The sequence below is a fragment of the Myxocyprinus asiaticus genome, chromosome 4 (genome assembly GCF_019703515.2).
Source record: "Myxocyprinus asiaticus isolate MX2 ecotype Aquarium Trade chromosome 4, UBuf_Myxa_2, whole genome shotgun sequence".
In the NCBI taxonomy this organism is placed as follows: domain Eukaryota; kingdom Metazoa; phylum Chordata; class Actinopteri; order Cypriniformes; family Catostomidae; genus Myxocyprinus; species Myxocyprinus asiaticus.
Genome location: NC_059347.1, coordinates 60,242,472 through 60,255,085, shown reverse-complemented (window position 1 = coordinate 60,255,085; position 12,614 = coordinate 60,242,472). Strand labels below are relative to the sequence as shown.

At 39.6% G+C, this 12,614-nt stretch overlaps 1 protein-coding gene across 2 annotated transcripts in view; it reads left to right on the top strand.

Moving 5' to 3' along the window:
- Positions 1 to 12,614, top strand: part of LOC127439993 (netrin receptor DCC-like) — a 330,771-nt gene that overhangs the window by 184,055 nt on the left and 134,102 nt on the right. For both annotated transcript variants that reach the window (XM_051696333.1, XM_051696334.1), the window contains exons 6-7: positions 1,299 to 1,453; positions 4,023 to 4,143. In XM_051696333.1, coding sequence (XP_051552293.1) covers positions 1,299 to 1,453; positions 4,023 to 4,143 — 276 coding nt within the window. The remainder of the gene's footprint in view (positions 1 to 1,298; positions 1,454 to 4,022; positions 4,144 to 12,614) is intronic.

Sequence of the window (12,614 nt, the reverse complement as noted above, 5' to 3'; positions counted from 1 at the left end):
TAGAATCTTTCAAATGTGCCGTTCCCATTTGCCTTTCATTGTGTCTGTACATCATCTTTATGAAACCCAGAGAATGAGTTCACTTCATTTAATGATTTAATGATGGATTCAGGTAATGACATCCCTCAAGACCACTCTCTCTCTCTCTCTCTCTCTCCAAAGATGTACATTTAAAGGAATAGTAACTCAAACATAAACATTCATCCTCATGTTATTTCAAACCCCATAAGATTTTCTTTCCTCAGTAAAACACAAATGAGGAAATTTAGAAGAATGTCTGAGCTTCAGTTTTCCATGCAGATTATTTATACTGTCCATAACAAGAGTTGTCCAAATGACTATTCCACTATATTCCAAGTCTACTTAGGTCTTCTGAATTTTCCAGTTTGGATCTGTTAGTCACACAAAGCTATCGTATGACTTCAGAAGACTTGAATATAGCACATGAGTCATATGGATGAATTAATGATTCTTTATTGGTGTTTATTTGCCTTTGTTGGAGCTTGACAATATAATTTCATTGTATGGATACGAGCAGCTCGGAAATCTTTTTTTGTGTTCCACAGAAGAAAGAACATCATACGGGTTTGAAACGACATGACAGTATTTTTCATTTTTAGGTGTATTATTCCTTCAAGTCTAGGTCTTGGGTTAATAAAGTCTGCTTCTGGTAGAGATTTGATGGGATTATGTTTCTATATTCTCAGTCTTGTGTGAGTGTATCAGCATACGGCTGAATCTTTATCTGCTCTTGTAATATATTTATATAAATCATGACCGCTCACATCCGTATGGGAATTTTTCTGCAGTGAAGAGATCTCATCTGTTATTTCCTGCTGATCATCAGTCTCTTAATATTCCACATTGCTGCAGTATTCAAACACACTATGTAGACAACATCTGTGCCCTTAAACTTCAAAAGTGCCCACAACATTTCAGTTCCACACATGAGCTCTGCTAAAAAGCCTAGCGAGCTGCTTTGCTGTACACTACCTACTTAGACAGCATCTTAACCACCTGACTTGAAACGTTCTTCATAGGCAGCGACTCTGGGCAGCATTCAAACAGCACTCCTCACACAAGTGCAGAAGAGACTTGACTCAATTGAATCCAGTAGAGTTTTGATGTTAGCATGTTATAAATGTTGTTACAGTAACGTTTATTCTTTGAGACTAGGTAGGATTAGACAGACACACACACACACACACACACACACACTGTTAGTTCCTACAGACTCTTTCATGTAGATTTGTGGACTGTTTCAGTTTATTTATTGTTTTTATCGAATGTGATTTCAGTGCCTCCCCAGTTCCTGAACTATCCGTCCAACATGTATGCATACGAGAGCACCGACATCGAAATGGAGTGTGCCGTAACAGGAAACCCGCAGCCCACCGTCCGCTGGGTGAAGAACGGTGAGGTGGTCATTCCCAGCGATTACTTCCAGATTGTGGTAAGACAAATTAACATTTAAATTTGTGAGTTATTGAGACACAGAATGAGCATTTAGTGTTTTGGGTTCTGGTCATTGGGATTGAGAATCAAGAGTCGGTTCTTGGGGGCCTGTGTAAGAGTGGCCAGCTGATAGATAGCTGTGCAATGTGTATAAACCTCACTCTCCTGACAACAAGAGGTGCACTAGCGACTGACGCTAGAGGCTGTAGCCTTTAGCCTCCTTGTTAGCACATCCGCCTCCCATGATGCCAGTTCAAGTCCCGTACGGAGCGGGTAGAACAGGAGCGTCACACCTGGGTAGCTCAGCGAGTAAAGACGCTGACTACCATACCTGGAGTCGTGATTTCGAATACAGGGCGTGCTGAGTGACTCCAGCCAGGTCTCCTTAGCAACCAAATTGGCCTGGTTGTTAGGGAGGGTTGAGTCACATGGGGTAACCTCCTCGTGGTCGCTACAATGTCTGGTTCTTGCTCTCGGTGGGGCGCGTGGTGAGTTGTGTGTGGATGCCGCTGAGAATAGCGTGAAGCCTCCACAGGCGCTATGTCTTCGTGGTAACGTGCTCAACAAGCCACATGATAGGATGTGCGGACTGACGGTCTCAGACGTGGAGGCAACTGAGATTCATCCTCCACCACCCGGATTGAGGCGTGTTACTATGCGACCACAAGGACTTAGAGTGCATCGGGAATTGGGCATTCCAAATTGGGGAGAAAAATCGCATCTCAAGACACCAGCATTCTACCACCCCTGGAGTTCGCTAGCTCGCTAGTTCGAATCCCAGGGCGTGCTGAGTGACTCCAGCCAGGTCTCCTAAGCAACCAAATTGGCCCGGTTGCTAGGGAGGGTAGAGTCACTTGCGGTAAACTCCTCGTGGTCGCTATAATGTGGTTAGTTCTAGGTGGGACGCGTGGTGAGTTGAGCGTGGTTGCCACCCGGATTGAGGCGAGTCACTACGCCACCACGAGGACTTAGAGCGCATTGGGAATTGGGCATTCCAAATTGTGGAGAAAATAAAAATAAATAAATAAATAAATAAAATCAGTTCTTATTGAGAAAAGTTCTTTCAGTTCTTTACAACGTGTAGTTATAGATACACATCGCAATACATGGAACTTTATTTAATATATTTTAATATACAATGTACTGTATTTAAATGATTATATATTAATGCAAGTTATTATATTAACATATATAATACTGTGTGTATATATAAATATATATATATATATATATATATATATATACAATACAGGGAAATATCAGGGAATTTTTAAATTGTGATATCAAGGCCTGGAAAGATACGGAATTTTATTAAATCTTAAAAGCCATGAAAATTCCTTTAGTGAAAGTTTACCTCTGCTCTGAAAATATCTCATCAGCTATAGTATATATTGCTCTTGTGTTGAGTAAGGGGCTGTTCAGACCGAATGCATTCTTGCACAAAAATAAAAAAGCTAGACACAGTGCAATGAGAACAGATGCAGGTCTCTCAGTGCGTGTTTTTAAATGTTGACATTCTTTTAAACCTTACACAGTGTCAAAAAAATGTGCCACTTCTGCGAGATGCTGAAAAAAAAAAATCTGTAAAAGCCCTGTTGGACAATAATAATTGGTTAATAACATGTTAAAAATAATCACCACGCTTGCATGCACCTAAGAAAACAGTTTATTCCGGGTTTTTTGCAGAAAGCAGCATTCTGAAACGTCTTGCAAACAAGAACGCAGTTTTTTTTTACGCCGTTTAAGGGATTAAGAGAAAGCCATTAAACATGTCTAGGTTTCTCCCAGAGAACATGGCTTATGTCGCCATGTAAGCACATTAGTGGCATTCTTACAGGTTTTTGAAGAGTGCACATGCGCGTGGAACAGACCGGATAACAAACGTCATAGGATGGAGCACTACATTTTATCAACAAGTCAACACAGCGGAAAGAATTCAACGTTTCTAAGATCACAGTGGAAAATGGGAAAAGCACATACTCTATACCCAATTATACAAACCAATTTAATATACCGACTGTCCCTCACGTCCACGTATATGCACTCGAGTACATTAGGGGAATCCCGTAGTTTGACATAAGAGGGAAACTCCACTATTGCAGTGCAGTTCCGCTGTTTGTTAATTACACAAGCCAAGCGTCGCCGGAAATTACGTTGCTGAGGAGAAAGCCGCAGACACAGTGCATGTAAACAGGAATGTTGCTTTCCAGCCTTAAGCCTCCTTTTCACTGCATCCGACAAACAACAGACAATAGACTGGAAGTCGTTCATTTCCAGTGGAGAGTCGCACGGGGGCTGCGTGGGGTTCCGACCATCTCTGGATGTGACTTTTTGGGATCGGATTTGAACTTCGGCTGCAGAGGTTTATTTTGAGATAACAACCGGCTGACTGTGCATTATACCTTACTTAACTTGCGTTGTGTTTGCAATAAGATTTAAGAAAACGTGCAATTTTCATATCTGAAATTAAACATGCAGCCTTTGTGCATTCTTGTGTAATAACTGAATGTTTTGACTGTATGAATGATGAAAAGACAGACTGATGTTTGTTCATGTGTGTATTTCAGGACAGTGGTAACCTGCAGATTCTGGGTCTGGTCCGGTCTGATGAAGGATTTTATCAGTGTATTGCAGAGAATGAAGCAGGAAACAGTCAGGCGTTGGCTCAACTCATACTGCTACAGCCTGGTAAGAAAAAAAACACACACATGCATGTGTGCTTCATGTAGCGCTCAAACATACTGATCTGAGACCAGTTTATAAACTCAACTCAAACTGCAGCTCAATTCAGAGAGAATGATGAACTGGTCTCAGATCAGACAGATGCTGCTGCCATCAACACTGCTGCACATCTGCACACACACACACACACAGGTCAGGGGACGGTTGCAGATCACAGATGTTTAGTGATTTTTGACCAGATGTCGCATTTTAACCGTGTGTGTTTGTGTGAGTTTGTGTGCAGGAAGATTAAAACATTTCGCACGAGTGTGTCAGATAGTGTTATTTTGTTAAATGAGTGTGTTATTTGTCCATTCACACTAAACGCAGTATGCAGTATGTAGCACAGATTGCATGTCTCTGTGAGGTTTATGTTGAGTCTGTGTGCTCATCTGGGATTTTGACCCACAGTGCTGAGCTTTTTATTTTTTTTCAATTTGGAATGCCCAATTCCCAATGCGCTCTAAGTCCTCGTGGTGGCGTAATGACTCGCCTCAATCCGGGTTTCGGAGGACGAATCTCAGTTGCCTTCGCATCTGAGACCGTCAATCCGCGCATCTTATCACGTGGCTTGTTGAGCACGTTACCGTGGAGACATGTGCGTGTGGAGGCTTCACGCTATTCTCCACGGCATCAACGCACAACTGACCACGCGCCCCACCGAGAGCGAGAACCACATTATAGCGACCATGAGGAGGTTACCCCATGTGACTCTACCCTCCCTAGCAACTGGGCCAATTTGGTTGCTTAGGAGACCTGGCTGGAGTCACGCAGCACGCCCTGGATTCGAACTCGTGACTCCAGTGGTGGCAGTCAGCGTCTTTACCCGCTGAGATACCCAGGCCCCCACAGTGCTGAGCTTTTAAAACACTGATGCAGGACTTTATTTCAGAAGAGACGATGAATTAAGCAAAATGCTCAAGGTTTCTACACACAAAAACACTTGACTGATTTGGAGTCATAACTCTCCCTCAGGCTTTTTTTAGATGAGGATTCAGCCTCATGTTTGATAAAACACTCCCAGTTTATAACACACTCTGAACCTTTCTAATACACATATATTATTTTGTACTGTAGGAGAACATCTTTATATCTCAGTGGCATGTGTTCACTAAGTTACTAAGTTTGTCCCAACTGGTTTTGGATGATAATTATTATATTACATACTGTATATTATGAGAGTTACACTTTCAGTTATTATCTTGATTATCTCATGTATCTGTACAGATCAGTAATTTGAAAGTAAGTTAGATTGAAATCATACAGTATTATGTGCTTGTATTAATTCTTCCATACAAGAATTATCCTTTTACCAGTGGGACTAGTTTTCTAGATTAATTTCAAGTTGTTACTGACACACTCCCAATGGAAAGTCATCTAGACCCTCTAAAACGCAAACATTTTTACAACATTTAATAAAAGAGCCACAGTTGCTTCAACGTCCATTTTCATTTCTATCAGTTTCCCCAGAAATGACGATTTAGTTCTCCTTAACACGTGGGATAGAAACGCTGCTTTTTTTGCAAATAGTTTTTACAATATTCTGATTTTACACATAGCTTATAGTTATAATTCATAACTTGGATGTAAACATTATTACAGATAATTACATCCATCCTGGTATCACTGCGCATATCAAGCTCTCAAGCCAGCCCAGATGTATATGACTTTCTTTCTTCTGCAGAACACAAATTAAGATTTCTAGAAGAATATTTCAGCTCTATAAGTCCATGCAATTCAAGTGAATGGTGACCAGAACTTTGAAGCTCCAGAAAGCACATAAAGGCAGCATAAAAGTAATCCATACAACTCTAGTGGTTTAATCCATGTCTTGGCAATCAGTTAGTCAAGAAGACTGCTGATGTCTAGATTTATAGTGAAAAAGGAGTTACATTATGGTCTGTTCTCACCCAAAACCAATTGGATTGCTTCAGGAGACGTGGATTAAACCAATTTTATGCTTCATTTATGTGCTTTTCAGAGCTTCAAAGTTCTGGTCACCATTCACTTGCATTGTATAAACCTACAGAGCTGAAATATTCCTCTAAAAAATTTCATTTTTGGTCTGCAGAAGAAAGAAAGTCATAAATGATGAGATCATTTTCATTTTGGGTGAACTGTCTCTTTAAGAACAATCTCTTTTCAGTGTCGAGTTTGGTGTAACAAGACAGCTTAAACTGTGTTTTATTAGACAGCGCTTCATCTAATGCAATACGATTCTGACTTTTTGAAGTGTGATATACTGTATTTGTATTTGTGTATGTTTTGTACGTTTGGGCACTGAGCATCTGTCAGCCGCTAATGAAACTGTGCCAAAAACCAGCTGTTTTTTCCAGCTCTTGATGAAACTTTGCAATGTGAGAAAATTAAAAATACCTGAATCATGATGTTGTGTCAGTCAAAAAACGATTAGCGTCTGACACAAGCAATATTTTAATTAAACAAGGAAGAAAAGAAAAAAACATCAATAGGAAGTAATTTAGTTGGAGCCGTGGGACTGTGGGACTCTTCATCTGAGGATGAGGAAGGTTTTTCCTGCTTAAATCACAGCTCAAACAATGAGAGTCAGATCCCTGGAGTGAAGCGCACAGATGGTGCCTGAGTTTACATCACAGAGACGCAAAAACACTGCGAGAACACAGGCGAGGTCAAAATCCACGTCCATCGCCCAGCAACCAGACACACTGTTGCCACGGTATTACCATGGTGAAGCGTGCAACGCCTCTAAGGGGGTGGGCAGAACAGATGCCGCGAGTCTTGTGAAGTTTAACGGGGATTTATGAAATACAGCGTGAAATCTGGAGTACATTCTTCACAGAAACACAATGCACACAGTCTCATCTCAGGATGAAGTCGGCTGCTGTCAGCGCTCGACAAAATAGCAATAGAGTTACACATCACACACTGTATTAAAGTGACGGGCACACAAAAGATGCCCTCAGTGTGTTAACTCGATGCATCCTGTGATAAATACCTGAGAGAGCAAAGAAGCATTAGAGAAATGAAATGACATTGTGGCCGTTATTTGATGTTGCATCCTCTCGCACGATCAAACCTCGTAGTTTCACAGTCTTGTAAAGTCTGCGACAATGTTGTGCTTTTGTTTGGAGTCCCCGTCATTATTGTTACACTGACTTTAAGATCCCACGAGTTATTCCTTCAGAAGTGAGAATTACAATATAATAAAGATGCATTCAAATGATTTTAGTTTGAAAAACGTCAAATTTTGGTCTGTTTTACTTCTCAGCAATGACAGGAGGCTTTTCGGTGCTTTTCTCATTGTTATGCTGCCACAGAGAATGATGTGAAATGTAGTTTTGTTCACTGAAGCACAAGTCGGTCGCTTCATAAACGATGAGTCTTATTTTCTGACAAGATTTATCACTATTCTTTATGAACAGAACTGTCAACATGGCAAATCCCAATCCACACACACTCATGCAGGCCGTGTTTTCAATGTGACATGAATGCAGAGACTCAGCGCTAGTGACACCAGAAAACACATCATACAGATGAAAAACACTACTGACAGACAGACAGACAGACAGACAGGGGAATAAGATGTAAACAGTATGTGTGTTATCATGACTTAAGTGTGATAAAATCACTTATTAACCTTTTCTGTGTAAAGTTATGTCCAATTTTACAGTTTCATTGCCAAGAAAACATTTCCCTTTTTTTTATTATTTATTTATTTATCTATTTTTTTATGTAAGTCATAAATGACAAGGAGTTGTCAAAATGAAAAATTAATGTATTTCTCTCACCAGGGTAACGTCGCTCTCTCGGGCTTTTCGTAACAGTTGAAATGGTACGCTCATGCGAGTTGCACGGCTGCATGTGCGCGGCCGAAATGCACCTTTCCGCTATGCATATGGGACACAAATTATTCAGTTATTATCTTGATTATCTCATATATCTGTACAGATCAGTAGATTGCAAAGTATGCAGATGAGACAAAAATTACTAGCACAGCAGGCTCAAGTTTAATGCTGTTTATGATAAACACAACTGTATGCATCTGTTGTTGAATTATGAGTCAGGAACAGACTGTACCGTAGACTGTATCAATACTGAAACAAAAAAGTCACCTTAAAGAGCAAGGATACTAGATCTGATCATCTGTCTTTTATTCCTTTCTAATCAAACTCAAAACAGTAGAAGTACATTGTCAAGGTTTTATTTTATTTCCGCAGTATGAAATGCAAGTGCAAGAGTAATGTAGTGTGCAAAACTGTTTACAAATAAAACTTAGAATAATGTTAATAGGCTCCTACATACATGAAGCAATTTTTAAGCCATTTTCTGCCAAAAAGCTTCTTTGATCTCATAAGCATTACGTGACCGTGGCAACATTTTTGCAAAAACAAAATTATGTGCTTCATTACACATTTGGCTGCAGTTTTTCAGTGAAGTGTCCAGCGGGGGGCGCCATAAGCGAGTGAAATGGTGTCGTAATCAGATTAGGTTTTTAAGGTGAACATAAGATGCAGGTTTTAATAAGTAAAACGTACCTCCCCTAACCTAAAACTTTATCCTCCTGTAAACCTAACAAATAGTGATCTAAAATAAAAAGATAGTTATACAAAACCTAAACCAACACCTAAACCTAACCGAATGTGTCCAAAAACAATGAGAAATGAAAAGCACATTTTCTGAAGCTAACATATCATGTCATGTCATGTCGCTTATATGACACTTTCGTCTCACATGTCAGCTTGTGTTCTTGACTGGTCTCGAACCGCGGTCTTATGAGTTTATAGTCCGATGCTCTATCAGGTGAGCTACCACGTAAGCAAATCACAATAAAATGTATCGTTTTAGTGTAAAAGGGTTTTCGATATGATAACAGCAATGTGTGAGTAATAGTGCGAAAAAGAATCAGCCGTTGTACTTGTGATTTGTGCAAAAGTGAATAAAACGCACAGTTGTTGTAGCGCCTCTAGTGTTCATTTCACCAGGAAACTGCGACAAAACGTAGAACCTGGCATGAAAAAGTCAGTTTGCAAAAATGTAGTTATAGTAACGTTCATTCTATGAGAATTCTATGACTATTTTTGTAAATCAAACCTTTTTGGCATAAAGTGTTCTTTTGAGCCGTGTAAGGAATCCTAGGGATCCTATCCTTGTTTTTTTTGTTTTTGCTAACTATGCAGAAGGGCTTTGTGTCTCTGCGGCTTCTCTTTTCGTTCTCTCCCGGTCTCTCTTTTTTTCCATGAATGTTTTGGGATTGTTTCCTCTCAGAATGTGTCAGATGAGGCTGATGGGAGGAGGGTGGGGGGTGTTTGGGGCGAGTCCGTGGGGAAATGGATGGAATGTCTTTAGGAATGCAAATTGCTTCTCTCTGAGTGACAGGATGAAATCAGCCGCTGTCGACTGAGCCGGCATTTCCATTTTTTACTCTCCCTGTCTGTCTCTCTCTCTCTCTCTCTCTCTCTCTACATGTCTCTCTCTCTCTCTCTCTCTCTCTCTCTCTCTCTCTCTCTATCCGTTCCAGCAGACAGTGTTGAAAACATGCTGAAGGAGAGGAGATGTTACTCAATAATTCATATGCGATAATAGAAAAGATGCCATTGCTTATTTGTATTTAATGCCCGGCTTTAGTGAAGATGGAAAACTGTTATAAAGGAAAGTGCACATACACAAGACTTGACACAGTTTTGTACTTTGCTACAAGATAACTTTTGTGTTGAAATGTCTCATTTGCACATTTATTGCTAGTGTATTCATGCAATGTTTAAATCACAACTGCTTCACTTCTCTTGAGATGTTCACTTACACAGTGCTTCAGTCTAGAATTACAGGCTTCTTGTTAAAATACACCAGTGTCATTTTTAGTACAAAAGCCTTTGGTTTAAAAACATGTAATGTAGGTTATTGGTGACACTTTACAGAAAGGTTGTTAATGCATTAAGTATAATAAACTTACTGTGACCAATGCTTTTTTTTTTACAGCATTTATTAATCCCACATTTATCAGCTTTTGCATGAATACATTTATTCTCAATGTGATAATGCACAGTAAATATATAGGAATGCATTTATTAATGTTAATGAATAGAACCATATTGTACAGTGATAACAAAATAAAATAATACAAAATTTATATTACAATGATTCAAAATGACCCACAGACGTGTTAATGTTAAAAAAGATATTCAAAATAACTAACATGTTTTTCAACTTTTGAAGGAATAATGTCCCATTTTCCACATATGTGGACATCATGTTTATCAGCGTGCTGACACGCGTAAAATGAACAGCGGCATATCAAACGAAACTAGAGATGCTACTCTTTACAACCAAACAGGTTTCAATGAAAAAACGTAAAGAGGTTTCTTACCAGAGGCACTTTTGTTGCCGTTGCACCCGTTGGAGCGCTTCACGGAAATCAACGTCATGCTGTTGTGTCACGTGACGCGGTGCACCAGAAGTTTAACCCTTAAATAACAGTGTAGAGTCTTGTGAACAGGATTCAGTCAGTTTAAATTAATTTATATTATGTGTTGCGTATAGCAAAGCCAAACTACAACGTCCACACATGTGGACACGGAGGCGCACAAGGTTAAAGTTGCAATGGATGCGACTGGAACGGCCATCATTCATTAAATTCTACACAATTCTCAACTCTTGTATGTTCTTTTGATAAAGGAATAGTTCAGGCAATAATACATATTTTATCATTTACTCACCCTTATGTCTTTCTAACCTGCATCATATATGTCATCATATGCGGTGCCCATCGACAATGCCAGAGTCAGCTTGAGATGTTTTTCAGAAGTCAGGATAAAATTCAGTGGGGAATGCCAACCAAACATGTTTAAGGAATAAGTCTGATAAATAAATGAATATTTTTCACTCAAGTCGTCTCAGTGCACGCTTGTTTTGAGCTGATCCACGGTGCGTACTGCGGACAGCCTACTGTAAACGTGCATGTTGACACAACTTGAATGGAATCGTTATTAATATTACCAAAATGTCTTCAAAACTTTGTTTCACGAATCAAATTACTTGAACAAAAATGTCGAATAGTTTAAGAAATTAAGACATTTTGTCTGCGTACACAAACCATGTAGTACGTTGCTCAGAGTCACTGATCCAGAGTCAGCTTTTCTCATCCCATTCTCCCAGTTAAGGGGAGCTGTATAACAGAACAGTTCAGCTGCATAAGTCTGTGAATCAAGTGAGTATTTCACCCTGTGTACCATGTCATGGCCAGTGGAAGACTAGTCTTATAATCCTTCTGCCGAAATGCATTTACTGATTTTTTTTTAATGCAACGTGTATTTACGCATGAATCAATCGCGTACCACTCAACCGAATGTTGAATGTTAAATGCATTAACAGAGAGCAGTTCTGATGCAAACTCATCCTAGAGAAGCAGTTACGGGCAGCTTTAAAACAATGCAATACGGATGCACAAACAGTCAGCGATCATTCCACGTTGTATTTAACTGTATAATCATGCCATGGACACGGGAAGACTTCTCCAGCTTATGCCTGTGCTATATTACACCACAAAAATATGTTTACACACTTTTAAATGCAGCCTACATGAATCAATCGCAAGAATCAAAGTATCACTTACCCTAATGTTACATTTTTGACCAAATGTTGCCTTATGAGAATACATTTCTTAACTCTTGCTGTGATTGTCATGACAATGTTAAAGTTTATGATGTCTGCTCATGTAAGCTCTGAATTTTACTGTAGCGTTCAGATTTATATTCCTTTACTTGCAATATTTTGCCATTTTTAAAACATAAATGTCAGGGTGGGCTAAAAGAAGACTTGTTTTGCTCTGCCCATCACTGATAAGCATGGCTCATACTCTCTAGAACTACAATGCCCATCATGCACACACATACAACAACTTCACTGAACATCTCTGGTAAGCCTCCCACTCTCTAGAACTACAATGCCCATCATGCACACACATACTACAACTTCATTGAACATCTCTAGTAAGCCTCCCGCTCTCTAGAACTACAATACCCATCATGCACACACATACTACAACTTCATTGAACATCTCTAGTAAGCCTCCCGCTCTCTAGAACTACAATACCCATCATGCACACACATACTACAACTTCACTGAACATCTGTGGTAAGCCTCCCACTCTCTAGAACTACAATACCCATCATGCACACACATACTACAACTTCATTGAACATCTCTAGTAAGCCTCCCGCTCTCTAGAACTACAATGCACATCATTCTTCTCCTCGAAGTTTGCACACTTTTACTCCTGATTTATTGCAATACGGGGAAAGGAGAGGTGTACAAAAGCCAAGCGTTACTTATTTTAAAGAATAACTCAGATATTGTGGTCTAAAATAAATAAAATATTGCGTTACTTTACTCGTTAATCGAAAAAGTAATCTGATTACGCAACACACTTTACTTTTATCGTATTACCCCAAGACTGTTAAAA